The sequence below is a fragment of the Copadichromis virginalis genome, linkage group LG15, assembly GCF_057382275.1.
Source record: "Copadichromis virginalis isolate Kocher_CV1m ecotype Utaka linkage group LG15, C_Virginalis_male_GT1.1, whole genome shotgun sequence".
Classification (NCBI taxonomy): Eukaryota; Metazoa; Chordata; class Actinopteri; order Cichliformes; family Cichlidae; genus Copadichromis; species Copadichromis virginalis.
Window position 1 is genome coordinate 35,148,196 of NC_140632.1, and position 24,520 is coordinate 35,172,715.

The window sequence follows — 24,520 nt, forward strand, 5'->3', positions numbered from 1 at the left end:
TTTTTGAAACCCCTACTTTGACCTTATCTAATGCAGTGCAAAAAACAAATAAATAAATAAATAGATAACTAACACTAAGTCTTTTGTGTGCGCGCAGACTGCGTGAACACACAGGGAAACACTGAGAATTCAGAAGATTTTCACTGTGTCCAATTCAGCCACATCTTTCAGATTTTTCACATAACAAGCAGCACGGATTTTGTCATCATTTCAGCTGGAAGCACTTTATAAGGTGTTATTTCACGTGAACGTCGAGGAGAGATCTCAACAAATATCACAGCTGCATGAAGATACTGTAAATGTCCACAAAGACGTGGACTGATTATAATGTAGACACATTAATCAGAGTCATATATGTAATTTCTTTATTTTCTATATAACCAACCTTTTCACAAATTCTATTAAAGTTTGTTTATCAATATAATCAAACATGTTGAATATACAGAAAAAGGCAGAGAAGCTTGGAAAAGCAAAGTGGACCGTTTGAGGCATTTCCATGTTAAAACCTGCGACGATATAAAGATAAACAAGTACAAAACATACAGCAGTTTCTACTCAACACGAGCCAGTTCACGAGCATAAAAATAACACAACTAGACGAGGAAACGAAGTATGAACGGCGGAGTACCAACTCGGAGACCTGACAGGTTGACAGGCTCGGCTCTTGCGTCATATTTGCGCGCCATCTGCCTCGTTTCTGTGGAGGACGTTGAACATGGGACACCTTGGAGCTGTATTTCTTCTGGTCGTGGGTCTCTCCTTCTATATTTGGGGTATGTTGTGGAAAGAAAAAGCTGCTTCTGCGTGTGTGTGAAATGAACCGGCATGTCGTTTTCGGGGCGCGTGCAGAGCGCCTGTTACTTTGAATGAAGCGTGCTTGCAGCGCGAGCGGGGTTGTTCTTGGTCTGTTACTCATGACGTGTTTATGCTTTTACTGTTACTAAACCATAGACAAACAGTGCTTCAGAAGCCGAGGCGTTTTATGTTCGGGTTGTTGCGTGCGCGAGTCTGTCAACATAAAACACTAAAAACAAAATTATATTATGCGATGTTTGAACAGTCACAGTCTGTTAGGGCAGAATGAATCATTATGATGTATTTGCATGAAACAAACCTGGTACGAGAGCCTGTCACATTGTGATTGATTTAATGTGATTTTTTGGGGGGGAAACTTTTTGGAAAATGTGCGTGTTGCCGGTTGATTTTAGCAGGTTAATGAATGGGTTTTTAAAAATTAAATATAGTACTCTTGGATATTATTAAAATACCTCTTTTGTCAGCAATGTAATGAACAAGTCCTTTCTTATTTTTAATAATTCATTAATTTATCAGCTCTTTCCCACAGCAGTAAAACACTCAATGTGCCTCGTTTCCAGGCGCTGCAGGTCACTTTGTGCCCGCTTGTCACCAGCAGCGAGAATTCACGTGCAGCGATGGCGCATGCATCTCCACCCTGAAGGTGTGTGATGGACATGCAGACTGTGAGGACCGATCGGACGAACTCCACTGCAGTGAGTGCACACATGCGCTTCATCACACACATGCTCATTGCTTTGTGTTTAGCAACACAGATGGTGTAATCTGTTTGGCCTATTACAACATTAGGACAACTTTCTCAGCAACTTATGCAGAATTTACTTTTTTTCTAAATATGATTTTTTTTAAAATAAAATTGAACATTTTATCCATTTATTTATTTTAATTTTAATAAGGCAGCATAGTTGAGATGTTATGTTCCATGCATGACTGATACTTTAATAATGTTAATAAATCTAAATCTGCACTGTTAATAATTGTCCTACTCAAGATTTATGGCATATTGTATACTGTTGCACCTTTTGGACTTCTTTTGCAGAACAGATTATCTTCTGTTCTCTTGCTGTGTGGGAATATGCCATTTGAGATTCTGTTTTTCTAATCCTGCTGAAGTCATGAGAGTCTTTGATATCGAATTCCAGAGAGATTTAGTGTTCATCACGTACATCAGCCTGCGGGTTTGCCAAACAGAACCCTGCAGGAGGGAGTACTTCTGAAAGGATTAGGTGTGATTTTAGGTTAAACATAAACTTTGCTGACGTGAATGAAGCCAGCAGGTTGGAATATTTGTTTAGAGCTTGGGGATGTGTGAGTCCAACCTGAAAGGTTTTGGTTTGACTGCTGGCCAGGAAAACTAAAAAAGTGAGTAATTTATTCTCACTGTCCTACTAAGAAATGCAGGGTTCATCAGTTAGGCCAGGAGACTTTAAAGAGACTAATCCAGTCCAGGTTAATCCAGTATAACTAGGAGCATTAGACACATTTACTATGTCGGATCACGCTCTTGTTTTCTTGTCTGTTTCAGATAAATTACACACGCACAATAGACATGCATGCTTGAATTTTAGTTTTAACTTTTAGCTGTGACTCTTCACAGGCCATGTGTGGTGCACCAAAGGTGAATTTGCCTGCCAGAGCAGAAGGTGCATATCAATGGATTTCTTATGCAATGGTGTGGATGACTGTGCCGATGGGAGCGACGAGGCTTCCTGCATGAACTGCACTGCTGGTTTCTTTTCCTGTGGGCCGTCTGATGCCTGCCTGCCCAGAAACAGGGTCTGCGACAGGCAGACTGATTGCAGAGATGGACGTGATGAGACCGAGGAGTTGTGTGGTTTAGCTCAAACCCTCCCGCAGGCGTCACCGAGATGTGCTGCGTCAGAGTTTCCGTGCAAGAACGGCCACTGCATCCGTCACGCCTGGAGGTGTGACCACTCAAAAGACTGCTCTGACGGCAGCGACGAGGAAAACTGCGGTGAGTGATGTGATGTGCAGCTCCACTTCCTTGGATAAAATGTTGAAGTTGTCAGTAGCAAAGCTATAGTGGCTCTGTTGAACTTGTTTTTTTTTTTTTTTTTTTTTAAGGCATAGCGCAGAATAGAAAAATGCGATTCTATCTACCTTTTTGTTAGGAACACCTAGACCCAGTTTTGCCTTCAGAACAACCCTAATTTTTTGCAGATCAGATTTTGGTCCATATTGACTTGATAGCGTCACATAATTGCAGCGTATCCATGATGTGATATTAAAGTAAAAAGTTGCTCTATTGGATTGAATTCTGGTGACTGCTGGGGGCATATTGAGGGGAAACTTGTTTGAGAGGATGTGAGCTTTGTGACGTGGCACAATATCTTCCTGGGTAATGCACTGTGGTCATAAAGGATTGAACATGGTCAGCAACAATACTGTAATAGCTGATCATGACCATGAGGTAGGCCCAAAGTGGACCAAGAAAATAATGTCTACACCATTACACCAAAACCACCAGCCTAAACTGTTGATGCAAGGCTGATGCAGTAAAGCACTATACAAATACAGGCCATTTACCATTCTTTCATGTTTCACATTTCCACTGAATTTTGCAGCAGAAATCAAACCTCTTAAGACCAATTCCACATCCAGGTGCTGCTGGCACCTGGATGTGTCATCCCACGAGAATGCTTGAATGACAGGTTAACCAGTACACACCTTAACAACCTTCCCAGCAGCTTGAAGCAGTCTAATTATTCGTCTCCAATCAGCAAGGCATTTTCTCCTAAAGAACTGCTGCTCTCTGGATATTTTCTGTCTTTCATAGCAGGTTCATGTCCTTGTGCATAGATGCACTGAAATATCTAATCAGCCATGTGATTGGCTGATTAGATATTTGCATTAGCTAACAATATAGCTGGTAAGTGTATAAAGTTTGTAGTTTTAAAAGTTAACCAATGCGTTTGACCTCTAGTGTTCCAGCTGCCACCCAGAATGAAGCCATATTGGATGCTGCTGCACACTGATGATAATGGGAAGTAGAATAAATATTGTATGGTGATACTCGAGTTCTACAAGCCAAAAAGAATACAGGCTAATCCAATTTGTGCAGGCCTGCAGCAATCACGTCTGATTCATTTTTAATAATGTGCATGTTAACACTACTGTAATACAAGATAATGTTCTTGTAACTGGTGACGTTTGATGCCTGAAGTTGAAGGTGGGTAGAATGATGGTAGCTGGGAAGAGCTTTTACACAGATGTCCAGAAAGTGGGTGTAATGTTTGAAATGTTGGTGTCACGGAAAGAAAAATTGTCACACAGACGATCTCTCTACTCCCTGAGGGGTTTTCAGAATTTCCGAACTTTCAAACAGATAGACAGGTCTCACAGTTTTGAGTCACAAAACGGTGACGTGTCACAGCGTCATCCAGCAGAGGGCAGCACTGTACTACTCTGTATTGCAGAGTTGGTGTACTGAAGTTAGAACAGCCAAACATTTTAGCTGAAGGCTCTGTTCAGACTAGAGTTGATAAAAATTGCTGCACCTTCATCAGTGTCTGAGTTGTTGGTCACCTGTACAGTTAGGAGACTAAACACAACGCAAGCGTCTTACTAATGCGTGTGTGGGAAAGCTGAGTTAATCAGCAGAATTGCGCTTTCAGTTTGTTATCAAATATAATAACAAGGTGCTAAAATTTCTCAGCTTCTGTGATGGGATAAAATATGGCGTGCTGATGAATTATTGCACCTCCTTAAGTGTACAAAAAAATTCCACAAAAGTTGGGATGTTTCCAACATTAAAATGTCGGAACTGAGAAAATGTGCTGGAAGCTATCCCAGCTGTCATGGGGTAGAAGCCGGGGAACACTCTGGATACTAAGATGAGGCTTAAAACAAAGAGCAAACCAGTAGTGACAGATGTGCCCAGTAGTGGAGTACAGGCCCCAAAGATGATTGAAAAGAATAAGAATTCTGTGCCAAGATGTCTCTGTGGGGTTTTCGTCATTTATCTGAGACATAAAAATGTTTTTCCTTGCAACCTATGCAAGGATATGATAACGTTTGTTCAAGCTGGCATCAGTGATATTATCCTGACTCAGCTGTTCCAACAGGAGAGACACAGGGTCCATATATCCTGTGAAATGTCAATGAATGTTGGTCACGTTCAACATAGATCAATTCAGCACATTATAAAAACATGATATGTCTTAAAAAGTACTTTTTTTCTGTATGTTTTTTGTTTTGTTTTGTTTTGTTTATGAAGTCCTGAACCTGATGGTATCTGAAGGAGTGATGTGCAGGGAGATGAAATTTCTTTTGTATTTGATCAGTGTGATAGAGATTTAGTCTATCATACTGTGAGCTATGTTCACAGACGGTGACTTCTGTAAGTGTTCCTGAGCTCATGTAGTAATTTCCTTTGAAGTATCATGGAACATTGTGTGTGTGTGTGTGTGTGTGTGTGTGTGTGTGTGTGTGTGTGTGTGTGTGTGTGTGTGTGTGTGTGTGTGTTTTTGTTCTTTTTTTTTTTTTTTTTTTTTTTTTTTTTTTTAAATGCACAAAGATCACAGCCATCCGGTGTTGATTTCCAGCCTTGTACCTTGTACCTTGCGCACAGAAATTTCTCCAGAGAGTCTTTTGATGATATGTTATGAGTCTTTGTAGCTGGACATTGAGGAACATTATTCAAAGTCCACAGTTTTGCAGACTGGTTGAACCTCTGCCCATCTTTATTTCTGAGAAACCCTGCCTCTCCAAGATGTTCTTTTTTATACCTGCTCATGTTACTCTTTACATTACTCTTTACACACCAGTGGCGCTGGGTAATGATTCACACAGGATCTGTTACAGCAACGACTACAGCAACGAGGAAGTTTGAGAGTTCTGGCTTCTGAATGTTTTTCATAATTGTCGCTCATCATCTGCATGAACAGCTGGGTAGAGGCTCAGTGGGTCATTGTGTTTTGGTGTGGTTACTTTACGTTTTAACCACAGTGCAGCTCGAGTGATATCCACCCCTGTGGTTGACACACCCGTTTGGATTATCATGTTCTCGTTGCAGACTCATGTTTTACTTTTTCTCAAGTTCAGCTGCCGAGATAAAATGTCGAGCGTCTCATTTTCATTAATGACTCCTTCAAATTGCTCGGTTAGCTTCAGATATGTTTAGAAATAGTAAGCGAATGTTGGCATATGAAGACACTAAAGCAAAATGAATGTGCTAAACATTGTGCTGATTTTAAGCAAGTTTAATCATGCTGGCATTACCCGACTATTATTAGTCATATCTAGATAAAAGGGTGGTTTTTGGTGTGAAACCACTGCTGATGTGCTCTTTTTTGTGTGTGTGTGTGTGTGTGTGTGTGTGTCTGTTTTCTTCTTGTTGCAGATCAGGACGAGTGTCTGGTCAATAATGGCGGCTGTTCTCATCATTGCGTGGATCAGCCGATGGGTTTCTTTTGCCGCTGCCCCGACAACATGAAGCTGGTCAGGGACAGCCAGTGTGAGGGTGAGTGGCAGCCTGATGGAGCAGCTGCAAAAACAACCCCGCCCGAAGATTTATTTATTATGTATTCATAAGTCAGGGTTGTACCATTCGTCTTACATACATATTATAATACAATGCAAGCTATGACTATTTACTCTAGTAAATTATCTCTTTGATTCTTTAGAGGTGGATGTGTGCCTAGAGAGGGACACATGTGATCAGCTGTGTGTTCACAATAACGGCAGCCTTACCTGTGAGTGCCAGGAGGGCTACAGGACGAATGCAACAACTGGAGAGTGCAAAGCTGAAGGTGAACAACAAATTATCTCACAACAATTTCAGATGTGTGCCATCAGTGGAGCTGCTAGATTTTTAAACAGTTTTTATTAGACATTTTGTTCCCCCTTCCACCTTAAATTTACTATCATACCATAGAAAGTTGTCGCAGTTGCAATTCGTAAAAATGAAAACTCTTCTGCCCTGTTTCAGTGCTGTTTTCACAGAAGGGCTCACAAAGATGACCGCAGGCTATCAACTGGCTTCGAATCTCTACTTAGTGGTCACGTCTTCCGTTTGGTTTCACACTAACACGTAGAGCAGATCATGTCAGAGCAGAGTTTCCAGTGTTTGATACCAAGTTAAAGAATGCCAGCAGCAAGTATTTGCGATTTATGATGTTTTGAGCAGCTGAAGATGGTTTTCCAACACGATTTGACTGTAGGCTGAGAATAGTGTGGAATAGCCACAGACACATTCACTGAGTTAGTCTGTAAAAAGTCTATTTGTTTTTATATTTGTTCCTTTTTATCTGAGATAAGGTGTTTGGTTTTGGGGGTTTTTTTTTTATGAAGTCTGGCTCAGATCCCACTAATAGGCAAACCCCAAGTGGATGACTGAATTCATCTTTTGCACAAAGACTTGTTAGTGCTGTGGTCCAAAAGAAGGAAGTCAGCTAGGATTTTCAAATAGATACCACAGGCGTGTTTACTGGAGGGGTGAGGGGTAGCGTTGGCTGTTGCCAGTATTTCTCGTTTATCAACACTATCTGTAAGTACAATCAAACTTTTATGTCACGTTCACAAAGGTTACACCTTAACAAATATTGACTCAGTCACACTATATAGGTTACAATGTTCCTGTTGTGCAAACTATTGTAAAATGACCCTGAAACTTAATTCGCTGCCACTGGAAAAAAAAACAAGGTCAAAGAGTTTAAAGCAGGCCCGCTGACATTGTCACTTTTTCCACACGTCTTCAAGGACATTTAGAAAAGTCATTAAAAAATAAATAGTGATGGCACATCTGGTTTAAATGAATGAGTAAATTGAAGATAAGTAGACATAGACAGGGGAAATTCACTTGTTACAGCAGCACAATGAAAATGGAGATGAATACAGAATAATTTCTACTGTTTATAAGTGGTTGCTGTACACAGTAAATAATGTGTGTCTTTTCAGGAGATGAAGCTCAGCTGGTCTTCACCAGTTCCAAAGGGATCCAGCTGAAAAACATCAGCAGGTCTGAGTACATGGAACTGGCACCGCATGTGCCGGGTCCCCTGGCTGTCATGATTTCTAATCGCACACTGTACTGGGCCCAACAAGGAAGAGGCTCCATTTACAGGTAACCAGCACGTTTCAATATGACCTGCTTTCCAAAGTCACATGTGACAGTTGCAAGAAAATCTGAGGTCCAAAAAATATATACACATGGATGTTTACCTGTTTTTTTTATTTTTTTTATTTATTATTTATTAATAAATTTTTTCCCCTAACGCTGATGTGGATCTGTGTGGCAGCAGGATAAGTGAGATAGCCCATACCCATTTTCAGAGTATCAGTTTTAGTTTCGTAAGTATTATTAGCAACTTCCTTATTATTAAAGATATACAAAATATGATCTGATCAGATAAAAAAGGGTACTTTGATAATCTGGAAATTGTTTCCTGTCTGTGGACCAAAACTGATTAGCTGCAGAGCAGAGAGACTGGATTTTAATATTCCTATCTGTATGCAAACCTGACTGGTCTCTTTTCATAAACACACATTCACTGGACTACAGTAATGTGTCAGGTAGTTGTTTCAAACTCGTGGCCCGGGGACAACTTGCGGGCCATGTCATCCCTACTTGCGGCCTGTATACCGACGTGAAGAAGTATAATGCAATTTGGCCCTTGAAGTAATTTTTTTTTTTTTTTTTTTTTTTTTTGTTAGGGATGATTTGTTTATTGTTGAGCACAATGTTAAAATAAGTTCTTTAAAAAGCCAAAAATGATTTAATGTGAGCAGAGAGCACAAACACGCTGAGTAATTGGCTGTGTTAGTTCAGTGAGAGAGTCAAAAACTAACGTGTACAATTATGTCTGCAGTTTTATTTTGTTAAATACAAACAAAATGATAGCAGAAGTGCTGCCATGTGTCTGTAAAAAAAACAAACACCCCCCCCCCCCCCCCACCCTGCATTTTAGGACATATTTCTGTGTGTTTTCTTGTTTCGTTTTTTGCATTACCTGAACACCAAAATGGCCCTCAAGCGAGATGACAGTGTCAGCAGTGGCCCATAGCTCATTTTGGTTAGGTGTTAAAATAAACTCTGTGCTCACACACTCTTACTTGTCCACCAATGCTTGCAGTATAAATAGAAACGGTACAGCATCATGGTCTGAAACGTGACCCAAACACAAAAACGCTATGGGACGGTGAAAACAGCCACATGCTGCGGCGCCACTATATCAGTGTGACTACCGCCGTCACTGAACTCCAGATTCAAACCAAACAATATATGTTCTGATTCTCAAAGAGTGTTTCTTAGACAGCTTTGGCAACAGAAAGCTAATAACCTTCACCTGACCAGATTATTTGGGTAATAGGTAATTTAGTTGTGTCAGTATCAAATATCTTCTCTCTCTCATGGCACACAGTGATAATAATCCGCATACAAGTGTGTCGGTGTTGTTGATATAAGGAAATGCAATTTATGGGGAAATGTTTCTAGTTCAACAGCCTTCATTATGCAAAGCATTTCAGAATAAAAGTGATTCTGAGAAGCATCAAAGAGTGACATGAGTCTGCTGATACGGCTATAAGGGAAGTTTTACTTTATGCTGATTCATTTAAATGACTGATCACAGGCAAACAAGAGAGTCAAATTCCACATCTCAAACAAGCTCTTCAAGTTATGGAGAGAAAATCACATATCACCTATGTCATGTACTTAGTGTTAAGTTTTGAGAAACTACTGTTGTATAAGTGAAGACTTTATCTTGCAGATTGCTTTCTCCTATAAAGCGATTAGTGCTCGGATGCTTCTTAAAAAATAAATGGTTGCCCATGTGTGACTGATATAATACATTTCCTTCATTTCTGCATTTACGTGTGGATGGGATTATTTTTTTAAACGATAATACAAAAAAATACCCATGTACGTGTGGACGTAGCCTTAGCCACACATGAAAACAAAGGGAAACAAAGCCATGATTTGACCTCACACATGCACTCTTGAAAGCAGTGCAGAGACAGAGTGAAATCATCAGCTAGTTCAAAGTAGATCTGTGTATCATCAGCATAACATAACAGAAGTGATACTGTATTTCGCAAAGGTTAGTCACAGTTCCCACGATTGTAGCCTGTTGTTCCTGTTGAAGTTATTGACTGTAGAGATCAAACAAAGAGTATACGTATGTTTTCACCTTACGGTGCAACCTATGCAGTGATGTTGTATAGCTTGTGTGCTAGCTAGTTTAAAAAACTTGATACAATGACATATATCGTTTACCATAGTTTTTTTTTTTTTTTTTTTTTTTTTTTTTTTTTTTTTTTTAGTGGAGTAATGAATAGTTATGTCTAGAGATGGACCGATCCGATATTACGTATCGGTATCAGTCCGATACTGACCTAAATTACTGGATCGGATATCGGAGAAAAATAAAAAATGTAATCCGATCCATTAAATATCACGAAAGCACCTCACAAAACTTGCAACACGCCGTAACTCACCTCAGAACGTTAGCACGTCGGAGCAGTATGCATCACGTGATAGAGCGGCTGTGGCATGCAGGACCTGTCGGTGGTCTGGATAGCATTTGGAGCTTCGCTAGCAACCCGGCATTTCATCTCCGACAAAGTTATCCCCGAGAGAAGTAAAGCAAGTGTGTAAGTCCATCTCTGAATGTTTGTAAAGCATTCCTGCGTTAAGCTTAACAAACGATATATGGAGCGACTGCCTCTTCTTGCTGCTACTTCAATCATGAAACTGCTTAACGATCAATCAGCTGATCGGCTTTTCTGTCGCGAGTCATGTCTCTAGTTTGCTTTTGGCCCACTTTGCACCAGAAAGAGGAAACCAGCGGCTGAACAACAGCAGCACGTTTAAGCTTGATCAGCTGTTGTTAGAATTTATTTAATATTACTTTCAACACCAGGATCCTTTTCTATGTAGCTGACAGCTGGTAACTGTGCAGGGGCGGCTCTAGCAAAGTTTAGCCAGGGGGGCCGATAGGGCATGAACAGGGAAAAGGGGGCACAAAGACATACTTTTCTTTCTTATTCTCATTTAAAATGTCTAGCTTTTAATAAATAATTATCTGACACCCAAAGTTTTAATTTGATGTAAAATGAATAGAAGTCAATTACTGTATATAGTAACTATTAAGTCTAATATACCCTAGTAAGCTATAGTACTTTTTCCTTTGTGAAGGTACCATCTGTGCAGTCTGCAATTTTGTTGAAGAAAGATGTTGAATCTATTTAATATTTCTTGAAAAATAATTGATTTCTGTGCATTTTTTTTCCACACTGCATCAAATTAAGGTTGATTACGTCGATTAAGCATCATGAGGTGGCGCGTGAGGGGTGGTTTCCTATTTTTTATTTATTTATTTTTGTTGTTGCTGGGAGTTGGAACCCTATTAGTTAGGTTGCTTAATATTTATGCTAGGTACTCTTTAAAATACCAGAATAGGGAGGATGGTGTAGGTTTAAGTTTATTAGATTGATCAGTATTGCTGAACTATGAAATATTTTTTTTTTTGCATACAGGTATAACAGAATAGCTTTAGTGTAGTTGTTGTTTTAAACTTGAGTATGAACTTATACAAAATGCAGCAAGATATTTAAAAAACAGTTTGTTTTTTTTGGAGGCACCTTTCCTGGGGCACAACAATGAAAAACAGCGGTAACACGTGATGTGGTCACCTGAACATTTAACACACCTGAACAGGGAGTTACAACCTGAGGCATTTTGTGTGCACGGGTTTTGTGCTTGGGAGACAGTGTTAGGCAGCGCATTCTGGAGCTGACAACCTAAACAGAACTTAAGCGGCACCTCTTGGGCGGCAACAGAGGGGTAAAAGCAGCGTCTCCCTGCTGCTGGCCCCCTGTTCCCCTCAGAACCACAGCTAGGAGGGCTGAGGCTTCTTTCTCCTGGGCGTCGGGTGGGCCTTTGCTCCAGGCCGACTGGTGTGGAGCTTGGGCTGTAGGATGTGCTTTTGCTAGCGGCACACCCACTGTAGCAGTGGGCGCTGGTCTTTTGCCAGTTGGCAGAGGAGCGGCAGGCCTGTGAGAGCTAGCTGCGGGCTTGGGCTTCGCCTGACGTCTGGGGATGATGGCGCGCAGAGCTTCTGTCTGCTTCTTCCTCAGATCGAATCTAACCTGAATGGCTTCAAGTGAATGTCCAAAAAACCCAGCCGCAGACACTGGTGCGTCCAAATATACAGCCCTGTCTCTATCTGGGACATCTGAGAGGGTCAGCCACAGCCACTCTGCGCCACTACTGTCAAAGCCATTCCTCTGCCCAGGGAGAGCGCTGCACAGCGGGACACACAGAGGATGTAATCTGTGGCAACTCTGACCTCGTTAGGAAGAGGTACCAGCGGGCTGTCATCAGGAACCAGCGATTCGAGCTCCACCAGGCACATAGCCTGGTACGTCTGGAGCATGGTGACGGAGCTCATTGCGCAAGCAGTGCCGGCCTGAGCCTGATAAATCTTCTCCAGCTGCGAAGCTGAGAATCTGCAGTGTTTGGATGGCAGAGTTGCGGGGCCGCCAACACCATTGTTATGGGATGGGGCCAGATAAGCAGCCAGAGACTGCGTTAACTAAGCCAGCTTCCTCGGCGCCGTCCAACTCCATGTACTTTCCATAGCCGGGCACAGTGATGCGGCTAGACAGAGGTTTGTCCCATGATGCCGTTAGCTCGCAGACAAGGTCTGGGAACATGGGAGGCGCCTTTTTGGCCGATGCGGGCTCTGGTAGGAGGAAAAAACTAGCGAACCACGACGGCTTTTGAGCTGGCGGAGGAGAGGACCAGTCCACCTGCAGCTTCTCAGCAGCACGGCGAAACAGGGAGAAAAGAAAGGTGTCATCGTGGCTGACTGGCGCAGCGGTGGCGGCACATTGGGCCATGCTGTGCGACAGCTGAGCGTCCCAGCACTTTTTCCACAAACATCACCCATCTTTCCAGGGTCGAGCGCCAGAGGTGGCGGCAAAACGCACAGGCTTCGGGCTCCGTCAACACTCTCCTAGCGTGAACGATCCCCAGGCAGACAGTGCAGGCATCGTGCTGGTCGCTATCATGCAAAGAGAGGACGGGAGAACGGAAGATTTCTGCTTTGCTAGCTTCAGTTTGGAGTCCATTTTAAAAAGCAAAGCAAAACGCTGCACAGTTAAAACTCGAAATTAGTGCTCTGCGGGCAGCCCACGCACCAACTGCGCAATGGAGGCTAACACCAACAGGGGCAGTTAAGCTAAGTTCAAGTCAGCAGACAACGGAGCTAACTAGCAGCAGCTAGCTAGCCCAACTCAGCAGAGGTGTTCTCAGCGAGGTGAGATTCGCGATGTTGAGAACCAAAACAAAATACCAGAGGCCCAGAAGGATGCAATCAAACAGATGAGTTTATTGAACACACGCGTGGGAAGATGTACACTGGGACTTGTCCTCTTCTTTGGCCCATCTTCTGTCACTTGTTACTAGGCAAACTCAAAAGCAACAAGAAGCTGAATACATTCAGGCCTTCACTCAAGCCTGTTTCTAGATTATATGTAATATATGTGTTTTGTAGGCATGTATGCAGTTTTAACCTTCTATAGCTCCAAGTCACTTACACAATAGATTGTCTGGACATCGCGCCAAACAAAGCTTACAACCTTTAATTAATTGACTGAGCTTCAACTCTTTAATAAGCACAAAATGCAATGTGTATAAAATGGTTATAGCTGCACCTGTAATAAAAATGTCAATGTAATGCCAACAGCTTCAACAAATGCTTTAATGAAATGATGATTAATTTGATTATGTCTTAATGCAAAGTGAATTAATCCAATGGTAATAATGATAAGTATGAGTAGCAGTAAAATATTTCCCGTATTCCACAACTGTGATGACAGCGGCTATAAGTGCAGGCGGGGCTGTGCGTGTGTCATCACACGTCATCTGCCTTAAAGGCGTGAATAAAGGTCTCTTCAGCCAGGACACGCGAGGGCATGATATCCCATACATGTGTTGTACCGAGTGAATCGACTGAAAGGGAACTTATTACACGGTCTCCACCCCCCTGGCTAATAAACTGCCCCTCTGTCTCCCAGGAGGTATAGGGACAGTTTCTTTCCTACAGCTCTGAAATCTAACACCCCCTGCACACACACCTGAAGACATGCACAAGGCCACTGCACTTTACAATACCACTTTTTAATAGTATTCCCTTTTTTATGTGTGTGTGCCGTTTCCATATTGTGAATATTTGTTTGTGTTTGTCTATATTTTTTGTTCTTGTTTTTTTTTTTTTTTTCTCTTTTCTCATTATGTAACTCCAAAATCACAACACAGAATCTTTGAATGCTAAATTATGCCAGTTGCTCCTATATAGAAAGTACAGCTAAGGCTGTTAAAGTGCACAAGTACTGGCCTCTAGTAGTGGATTAAAAAGTAAAATAAAAAATTTGACTTGAAAAAAATAAAATGTGTGTATATAGAATGGTAAATGGCCTGTATTTCTATAGCGCTTTACTAGTCCCTAAGGACCCCAAAGCGCTTTACATATCCAGTCATCCACCCATTCACGCACACATTCACACACTGGTGATGGCAAGCTACATTGTAGCCACAGCCACCCTGGGGCGCACTGACAGAGGCGAGGCTGCCAGACACTGGCGCCACCGGGCCCTCTGACCACCACCAGTAGGCAACGGGTGAAGTGTCCAAGCCGGGGCTCGAACCGGCAACCTTCCGATTACAAGGCGAACGTCCAACTCTTGAGCCACGATATAAGATATACGATATAAGATAATAATAAAAAAAAAGTGTTTTGAGTAACTGCTAAAATATTTCACTGAGACAGAACTGGAAACATCAGCCTGATAGTGGAGGGGAAGGAAATGTTGGTCATGGATTGTTCTGTGGTGGGGGTGACTGTGGTGATGCATCAGTCTGAGACGTGCTAACACTAACATTACTGTTGCTAATGTGGCTAAAATAATGTTTAGGCCGAGTTCTGATGAATTAGCCTGTTGTGGGATGGCGCCAGTGGCATGGATGGAGTCTGATTGGATTTGTTAGAGCTGAAATTTCAATAAACACACTGTCGTTGTTGTGGTGGGGTTTTTTTGTTTTTTTTGTTTTTTTAATGTGTTGTCTGGGCTTCTTATTTTCACTCTTGCATTGTTTTTTTTAGGATCTCCTTGGATAGAAAGCCACAGGAAGCTGTGTTGGTGCTGAAAGTTCAAGATTCGGTAACCAGCATGGTGGTGGATTGGATCCACCAACTTCTCTACTGGACCAGTATAGAGATGGGGTGGGTTAGCGTGGCCTTTCTGGATGGTTCAGCTCATCGTCGGCTCATCGCAGGGCTCGACAAGCCCTCCGCAGTGGCCGTGGATCCTCTCCGAGGGTACGAGGCTCTGGGATTTTGCATTTCATTTTAATGGTTAACAGCACAAGATAAGGAAAAAAAATGCTTCACCTGTGATAAGGGGCTGTTGCATCATGGTTGTTAAATAGCAATGATTGCATTTCAAAGCAAAGAAGCTAAAAGCCAGCACGTCACGCTGGAGCTGGTTAAACATTTACACCTTTACTTGTCCAGGGAAGGGCAGCACATTACAAAACCCTACATTAATACAGTTTAAATGGTGTTTAAGCATGACTGTGTCCATGTCATGCTTGAAGGCATTGAATTATTCAAATAATACATTCTCTTCCTTGCTTTATGCTAGTAGGTCCAACCACTTCCTTTAGTTTTGCATATTTCTTTTTGCTTGTTTCGTCTTTATTGAAGTGTTATTTGTTGGCAAATAGCTTGTCTCCTAAATTAAAAAAAGACATCACCAAAAGGTAAAATAAGTCTTAAAAATCAAAGCTACAGAAGATCAAAACATGGGTGCTTTTATTTTCTCAGGCTGCTTTTCTGGGCAGATTGTGGTGTCTCCCCAAAGATCGAAAGTGCCGGTTTGGACGGCTGCGACAGAAAAGCTCTGGTCACTTCCTCAATACGCCAGCCTGTAGCCATCTCTCTAGGTACGTTCTGACATTCAAATTAATTGCTGTCAAACTGGCATTATTTAGAGAAATCAGAGGAGAGGAAAAACATCTTCGTCCTTAAATTAGGAACAACATGAGTTCATTTTTCTGTACTTCAGGCAGAAGTCAGACCTTCAGTTCGGAGCATTTGAATATATTTATGTTGAGTCACTTAGTGCTGGTATTCATGTTGCACGTTCCCTTAGATATGCCTCGGCAGCTGCTGTACTGGTTTGATGAGGGAATGAGAAGAATCTCAAGAGTAAATCTAGACGGTCGTCAGCGTAAAACGGTGGTGGAGTCTAACGGCTATCTAGACCGAGCGTTTGGACTGTCTGTGTTCGAGGTACAAGAATTACATTATGGTCTGTGCTGCCTGACATCCTGTGTCAGACCCGGGGGGCAACAACAAATGCATTTTAATACTGAAGGCAGCTATATGCAAGGAAACTAAATGCAGTGCATCCAGAAAGGATTTACAGTGCTTCACTTCTTCCACTTTTTGTTATTTTGTAGGCTTATTCAAAGTGCATTCAATTCATTTTTCACCTTAAAACCCAACACACAATACTCCTAACACAACACGCATGCGACAAAAGTGCCTAAATTTCCACTAAAAGATCTATTACTTGTGCCATTGGCTATCACTGAGAAGACATGCTGCTTGCACATTTCACCGGTGCTTGATCATTCCCCTTTTATAATTTCATCACAGCTGAGTTAAAGAGTTCAGCAGCAGCAGCAGCTGCAGCTTAAAACGAAAGAGAATATTTGGCCTGCACCACTTGCTGAATTGAAGTGTGAATACTTCCTGGATATACTGTATACAAGAAAATCACTTCATGATGAGATATGGAGCTTTCTTCTTGCATGCAAAGCCCGATTTCTGCTGTGTGCTGCTAAAGCTTTCCCTCACTGGGTTTCAGGGATTTGTATATTGGAGTGACGAAGTTACGCGGTCCATTTGCCGAGCAAACAAACACAACGGCAGAGACCTCCAAGCACTTCTGTCTAACGTCACCTCACCAGGTGGTGTGCTCATCATACAGCCTGTTCTCCAACCAAAAGGTATGCCCAATCAAAAAGGGACTTCTTCACACTGTAGGTCCCAGACTGATAACTGTTGCTGATTTCTTCTAAGGACCCTCTGTTTGTGGATGTCCAAGGGCAGTTTGCCATCACAAGTGTGTCATTGACTTGCTGACCCAGGGTCCAAAGTTCAGCTGTGTTTCTCCAGAAATAGGAAGAAACAAAACAGAGGAAATTCCTGCAATCTCCCGTTCAGTTCCTGCAACAGCTTTATCGGATCCTACATTTTTGGGAATCCTTTCTCTGATTGGTAAGAACCTGTCAAAGTCTCAAAACATTTAAACAAATCAGATCCATACTGCACATGAAAGGTCGTCTTTCATTAGTAGCGGCACAAATTTTTCCACCAGAGTCAATAAAATAGAATAGAATAGAATAGAATTCAACTTTATTGTCATTGCACATGCACAGGTACAGGGCAACGAAATGCAGTTTGCATCCATCCAGAAGTGCTTTAGTGATATAGATATATTACAATATATATTAGCAATAATATAGATATGTGAGTATATTACAGAAATGGGTCTATTATGGTATGTTATAATGTACACGGTATGAAGTATGTTGTGAATATTCTATAACTATAAGTATGTACAGGCTGTAGTGAGTACAAGCTATGTACAGGATATGAACAGGATATAAATATGAAAAACTATACAGAATATGAAATAAATAACTTTACAGAATCTGGGATATACAGCTATACAGAAATGGGAACTATGCAAGTTGTAAACAGTTGTAGGATTAAAGATTATCGAATGTACAGAATGATTATTTACACAGAGCTATACAGTAGTGCAGTTAAGATAAGTGAGGGTGTAGATAGTTTCTACAGAGGCTATATAAAGTGCAAAAATGAATGGATCATTGATTTTCTTTTAGTTACAGTTTACCAGAGTAATTAGTAATCCAATAAACATGCAACAGGTCTCCATTGGTCATCACAGGGAGATGCACCGATCAGGCCTAACATTATGACCACCTGCCTAATATTGTGTTGGTCCCCGTTTTGCTGCCAAAACAGCCCTGACCCATCGAGGAATGGACTCTACGGTCCCCAACCCCTGCGCCACAGGCCGGTACCAGGCCGCGAGAGTTGAGGCCCGGGTGTGAAATTTATGGTTTTCAGGGTTTGTTGTTTGTTTTGTTTTTTGTTATTGTTAACTCTCTTTCCCTGGGTCTTTTCCCGTGTTGTAGTTGTGTGTCTTATTTTGAAATAAATATTTACCCGTTACCATAGCGACCAGAGAGCATTAAGGGGCAGAGAGCTACTCTCGATGCTGTTGATGCATTTCAGGAGGACACTGCTAATAAAGTTACACAATTACAGAGTGATTTGGCATTTATTATTATATTTAAAAAATACCACAGTTTTTGTCTTGGTCGTGTCATTTTGTTTTGTTGTATTTATCCTGTAAGTTGCGAGGTATGACCTCCATGGATCAGACTTGTCCAGCAAATCTGAGAGATGCTCAATTGGATTGAGATCAGTGGAATTTGGAGACCAAATCAAAACCTCAAATTGTTTGTTGTGCTCCTCAAACCATTGCTGAAACATTTTTTTATTTTTTATTTTTTGCTTTGTGGCAGGGTGCATTATCCTGCTGAAAGCAGCCACAGCCATTAGGCAATACGGTTTCCATGAAAGGGTGGACAGGGGTCAGCATGGGTACCGTGACTGGTTTGTGTCTCTGCAGCCTCATATGCACCTAACTAATGCACTGTGTATTCTGACACCTTTCTATCAGAACCAGCATGAACCTTTTTGACAATTCGAGCTACGGTAGCTCATCTGTTGGTTTGGACGACACGGGGAAGCCTTTGCTTCCTACGTGCATTGATGGGGCTTGGCCGCCCATGACCCTGTCACTGGTTTTACCATTGTTCCTTGCTTGGACCACTTTTGATAGATACTAACCACAGCAGACCCGGGCCACCATGACAAAATGTTCACTTGTTCCCTGATAATATCCCACCTCTACCAGATGCCATAATAAAGAGATAATCAGTGTTATTCACATCACCTGTGTGGTCATAATATAATGCTTGATTACATGTATGAAGTCAAGCTTGCAAATGAATATCTTTGCAAAAAATGCTTATATGAATGTGCGTGAACGAGACCTGTTTTATAAAAATGCCCAAATTTAGTAGAAAAGCAAAATAAGAAGCATTTCATTTACCACACATAAGTAAATGTTTTCAAGTTTTTATGAAGCGTTGTTAATCCAAAGGGATTTTTCCACAAGTGTTTTTCCATTCATGCAGCCACCCATTTGTCCACTCAGTGGAGGTAATAGAAGTGACATCATGCATGACTTCAGCTTCTATGTCATGTCTGGAACTCCAAAAAACTGATGAATTTCCTGTGTGTGTTTCCAAGTGTTCCTCAGTGTCCTGCTGTTGGGAATGGCTGCATGGTGGTGGAGGAAAGAATTCCAACCTTACAGATCTCTCACTGTGCAGAGCTTCTCCCTGAAGGAATCCCAGGACCCCCTCGTCATTCAAGAGCCACCAATGGGTTCAGACACACGTATAGTCAAGGTGAGAGGAGTTTTGAAGGTAAAACCAGTAGTTTGTGTTTGTGTGCACATGTGAGAGATACAGCTAACTGCTTTACATGTTGTTTTCCCACTTCATGGCTATCTTACACCCTCTGTTTTATCTTTTTTAGGACAATAAGATGCAACCCTCACTAGCAAAAATGTTTTAAAATTTCTTTTTCACTGCTCCCAGTGATTTAATAATCCTGCAAAAACACATCCAAAGAAGGAAACTACATAATAAACAATAAAGGGAAACCATAGCTATTGGGCAGGTAGCATGCAACTGCAAACTGAACCTGGACCCACATGCACGTGCGTTAAGCCATATAAGTCGTATTTTCAAATGTTTTTGTCATTCCCATTTTTTTCCTGCACACAAAAACAAACTGTTCATTGCGTTTATTGGACTATTCCTTAAAGAAAACGCCAAACAAAAACCGGCATTTCCCCCAGTGCTTTACATCCCTGATCTTTACCCAAGTGTCCAGAACATATGGTCGCAGTTCTGGTGATACGATTACAAAATCGATCATCGACCTGCAGCCTACAGCGTCCTGGTGCCACGTGCACTTATGCACACTCTTATGTTCAAACAAGGTGTTTGTTATGGCCAAACTGTGATTTGCACAGAAGTCCAATAACAAAACACCGCTCTGGTTCAGATCAGGGAGGCCGTTCCTCCCAATCACGCCCCTCTAGGTCTCGCTGTCGTTACCCACGTGAGCATTGAAGTCTCCCAGTAGGACAACAGAGTCTCCAGGTGGAGCACCTTCCAGCACCCTACCCAAGGACTCTAAGAAGGCTGGGTACTCTGAACTGCCACTCGGCACACCCGGCCACCAGACGCTCGCCCTCGAGCACCCTCCCCGGGTCTGGCTCCAGGGTGGGGACCCAGTAACCCTATCCCGGGCAGGGTGAACTGTTCCCTCGATGGTCTTTTCATAGGGTACTTCTGAATCGCTCTTTGTCTGGTCCCTCACAGGACCAATTTGCCATGGGAGACCCTACCAGGGGGCAAAAGCCCCCGGACAGCATAGCCCCTGGGATCCCTGGGACACACAAACCCCTCCACCACGATAAAGTAGCGATTCACGGAGGGGTGCTATCTAATCTAGCAGTTCAATTGAAGTTTAGCTATACAGCCCCGTATCACAACAACAGTCCCCTCAAGGCGCTTTATATTGTAAGGTCAAGACTACAATGTTACAGAGAAGACCAAAAATCAGATGACCTCCTATAAGCAAGCACTTTGTGACAGTGGGATGGAAAAACTCCCTTTTAACAGGAAGAAACCTCCAACAGAGTCACTTAAAGCACATAGTTAGGGCTGGATTATCAAAGAGAGAGCTGGTTCCACAGGAGAGGAGGCCTGAAAGCTACTTTTAAATGCCCTGAGAACCACAAGCAAGCCTGCAGTCTGAGAGCAAAGAAGTAGAGCTTAGGCTTGCATTAACGTCTAAAGAGGCCTGCTTTGCATGCTCGAAGGAGCGAATTAGTAGATGTGAGGGAGTATATTGTGGCTAATGTGCAGGCTTCTCTTATTAGAGGAAACAGGATTGTCAAACAGCACAATGTGTTATCATAAGGTCCCTGACTCAGCCTTTAGTAGCCCTGAACAATGTTTTCACTATAAGGAGGCTGGCTAAGATCATCCCATTTATTGGAGTCCCCCCCATTATACATTTATGCATTTGTTTGTTTTTGGCTGGGCTCTGCTTGCTGCTTTGACTCGAGCCGCGTTCAGTAGTGATACACAGATCAGGGGTTGGGTTAATGTGGATTGAAACCTGGTGATCCTTCTTCAGTTATTTCATTACAGTCAGTCAAATCTTATCAAGCCACTGTATATGTGTGCATGAGGGTGGGAATGCATGTTTGTGTCTGTGTGTGCCAGTTTGTCTGTGTCTATATGTCAGGTTGGGTCTTAGACTCCACCTCTCTGGGAACTCCCAGGCCCTCCAAGGCCTATCTCCCCTCACCACACTCCCTGCCGGTGACTGATGCCCTCAGGGGTCGGTGCATTGGTGGTTCTTGGTGTCCGGGGCTGGGCACTCAGGTATGTACCAGCTCACTCCCGGTGGCTACCTGGCGGGGCCTGGCGCCTGTTGCTCGGTCAGGCCTCCTCCGGGGTGCGGGGGGCCCTCGGGCCTCCGGCCTCTGGGCCTGCGGCTCGGTTCACTCTGGCACAGCTGGCTGCCGGCAGAGCCGGCGGGCACGCCGGTGCAGCCCCCTCTAGCTTCTGCTCGGTGGCTACTGGGTGACGCCTTGTCTGGGGATCCTCAGCCCTTCCCATGAGGGTGGCACGGATGCCCCTCCAGTGGTCCTCCTTGGGCTCTCGCACTCTAAGGCCTCTGGATGTCTGGGGCCTGGATCTCCTCCATGCCTGCTTCATGCCCTGGGGGATGGGGCTATGGCTCGCTACATCCTCTTGCAGACCATTACATGTGGAAGCCATTTGAATACAAGCGCGCTGATCCACACAGGTATGCACACGGGTGTTTACTGCTCGTAGACTTAAATTACACCTTTCTTGGCTGCTACTTCAAAACACATTGTGCGCTGTCTGTCCTGCGTGTTGCACAACAACATCGAATATTTAGTATTTACTGCTGTTTACACTTAGCTAGATTAATGCAATGGTGTTGTGTTTAGTATGTTGCTTTATCATTAGTATACAGAAATACTAATGATTATGAAATTACTGCAACCCATCATCTCCAGAGGTTACTCCTGTGCATGACCATTAGTATATTTATGCTTTATTTGTCAGATTTTTTTTTACTGTTTCATCTTGAGAAGTGAGACATTTTTAACATTTGAAAAAAGAAAATAACACAGTATTCCACTTTCAAATGGATCCATTTCATTCATTCACTTGAGTACACTTTGAACCTTAAAGATTAGCTTCGTCTGGTATAAACAACAGTTTATTGTGACCTTATGAACATCCTAGAGTTGCATAATGTGACTTTTGGTTTTATTGCAGAATAAAAAAATAAAAAGAAAAAAATAAAAGAAAAAGCCACTGTAAGCAGTTCTGGTGAAGAAGAGTGGATTTCTTTGAGGGTAAAATTGGGACGGATGACAAAAAACCTAGTGCTTCTAAATATTGCTCCTTGCTCCTAAATGTTTCATGTGTGTGTTGTCCTTGAATTAAGCTGTGGTAAGTGCAGCAACTTTCTCTTTTGGTAGTTTAAAAAAAACAGCCTCGTGCTTCTGAAGCGACGCAATCAACAGGTGTTTCCTCCTCAGGAAAAACACGCACACACGCATGTCTTACTATTAAGATTTGAAGCCAGCAACCTCAGATTTTCTAATTTGCATCTCAGCTTTTAAAATAGTTAGAAAGAACTGCAAATGTGGGCTGTTTGAAAGGCTTACAGAATACATCCGTTAAGCTACAGTTTCTTCCTCCTGTCTAGACTTTAAACTGACACAATCACAATATAAACAAACAGGCTGTCCCATCAATGAGTTTCTTTTGTTTGTTTATGTGGAATTTATCCTATAATATATAGAAACACAGTTTGACTCACAAGTTAGAGGCTTATCCCATGCAGCAGGTTGACTAAGTCGTGTTTTCTTTGCTGCCAGGAAACTTTGCTTAAGCGGGACTTGGACGGTGAGTGAAGGTTTGACACAAGTGATCAGCTGACTGGGTTTCTCCCGGTGAACCTGGTGGTGTTTTAACCCCTGGCAAAGACCTCAGAGCTGACAGGACATCAAGGCTGCAAGCAGGCCCGGCTGAGAGTTCCAACTCCCCTGGAAGTTTAAATCTGTGATCTGGGATAAATATCTGCATTTGAAGAGGAGGAAAGTCCTTCACTTTTCAGGATATTTTTCACATAGCTCTCGCAACTCACTTTGTTTTTGTTAAAGTCATAGTTTATTTACTTAATGGTGAACAAGCACATCCAGTTTCTTTTTCTTTAAGTATGTCTAAGAAATGTTCATCAGGTTAACTGTTAAGGTCTTCACATTTCCATGTGAACTGAAGACGAGGTGAAAATATGTGTATGAAGGACACTGGCAGTGAGATCGTTCTGATAATTGACAACACAGTTTGCTGGTTTCTTTGATATGTTTTGCACTTTTGATCAAAGAGAATGAGCAAACTGTAGGATGAGGTTTCACAGATGAAATTATTTAGTCACTAATATTTGTTCATATTTGTATTTTAGTTTAGTTGCATCGTTTTACTGAATGTTTTGAATACTTTTTGCCTCGTGTTCAATTCACCAAACTTAACTCCAGCAGTACTACAAGTTTTACTTCCTCACATCAATCAGGAATCAAGCGAGCAAAATGCGTTAATTTAATAGACATTTAGTTTGGCACATTTTAAAGAGCATCACCAAATGTATGCATGGTCCTGTTTACACACTTGGTGTGAATCCTGCAGGGTACAAAGTGCAGAAGGTCACACTTGTGTGTTTTCACAGACTGGATTAAAGCTGAAAGTTAAATATTGATCTAAAAAATCCATCCCTACCAGGATGTTTGTTTTTTGTTTTTAAATGGTCACCTTTTTTTTTCTTCGTCTTAGTTCGATAAACTTTTGAGAGCTTTCCTCAGTGTTAGACCGCTTTCCTATTTTCTACAATATAACATCAACTATCTAGCAGCCACTTTTGTGCAGCACACGTTTTATTACCAGTTCAGAAGCTGGCTGAGTTAAATATTTCAACATTCCTAACCCAGCTCATGGCATCATTTGGAATCTCAATTCAGTTTAAAGTGACCTTAAATAAATACATAAAGGGCTTTTTTTCTTAGTCTATTACCAACTGTTAGAAAACCTATAACTGGTTTGGGGGTTTCTTCATGTTTTTGTTTGTGTGTTGATGCGGTTATGGTTGATGCTGTTGAATGGTTGACATGCCTTATCTGATTTCAGTCTCTTGATTTGTTTTTTCTGTTGGACCTTAAAAAAAATATCTGTTGGTACAAACTGCTGACTTGTATGGTTAGTATTTATTTTGGTGGGTTTATTTATTTTGCAGTAGTATTGTAGCTGCTTTAGTGCTGTCTCTGTACTTTACATAATTCTGTTAATTGCTGTAAATGAGTCAAATAAAGAATTTTATGTTTTCCTACA

General features: G+C 42.0%; 1 protein-coding gene across 2 annotated transcripts; it reads left to right on the top strand.

The window, feature by feature from the left end:
• Positions 1-459: 459 nt before the first annotated feature.
• Positions 460-24,520, top strand: LOC146692884 (low-density lipoprotein receptor-related protein 8-like). Of its 2 annotated transcripts, XM_085433131.1 has the most exons (13): positions 460-773; positions 1,377-1,511; positions 2,414-2,791; positions 6,179-6,298; positions 6,462-6,587; positions 7,735-7,900; positions 14,943-15,158; positions 15,666-15,784; positions 15,994-16,133; positions 16,714-16,855; positions 16,929-17,126; positions 19,260-19,420; positions 23,017-24,520. In XM_085433131.1, the coding sequence occupies exons 1-13, from the start codon at positions 716-718 to the stop codon at positions 23,050-23,052; spliced, it is 1,995 nt and encodes a 664-aa protein (XP_085289257.1). In that variant the 5' UTR covers positions 460-715; the 3' UTR covers positions 23,053-24,520. The 2 variants fall into 2 exon arrangements, with proteins under 2 accessions (XP_085289257.1, XP_085289258.1); XM_085433132.1 differs by lacking the exons at positions 19,260-19,420; positions 23,017-24,520 and adding an exon at positions 17,901-19,247.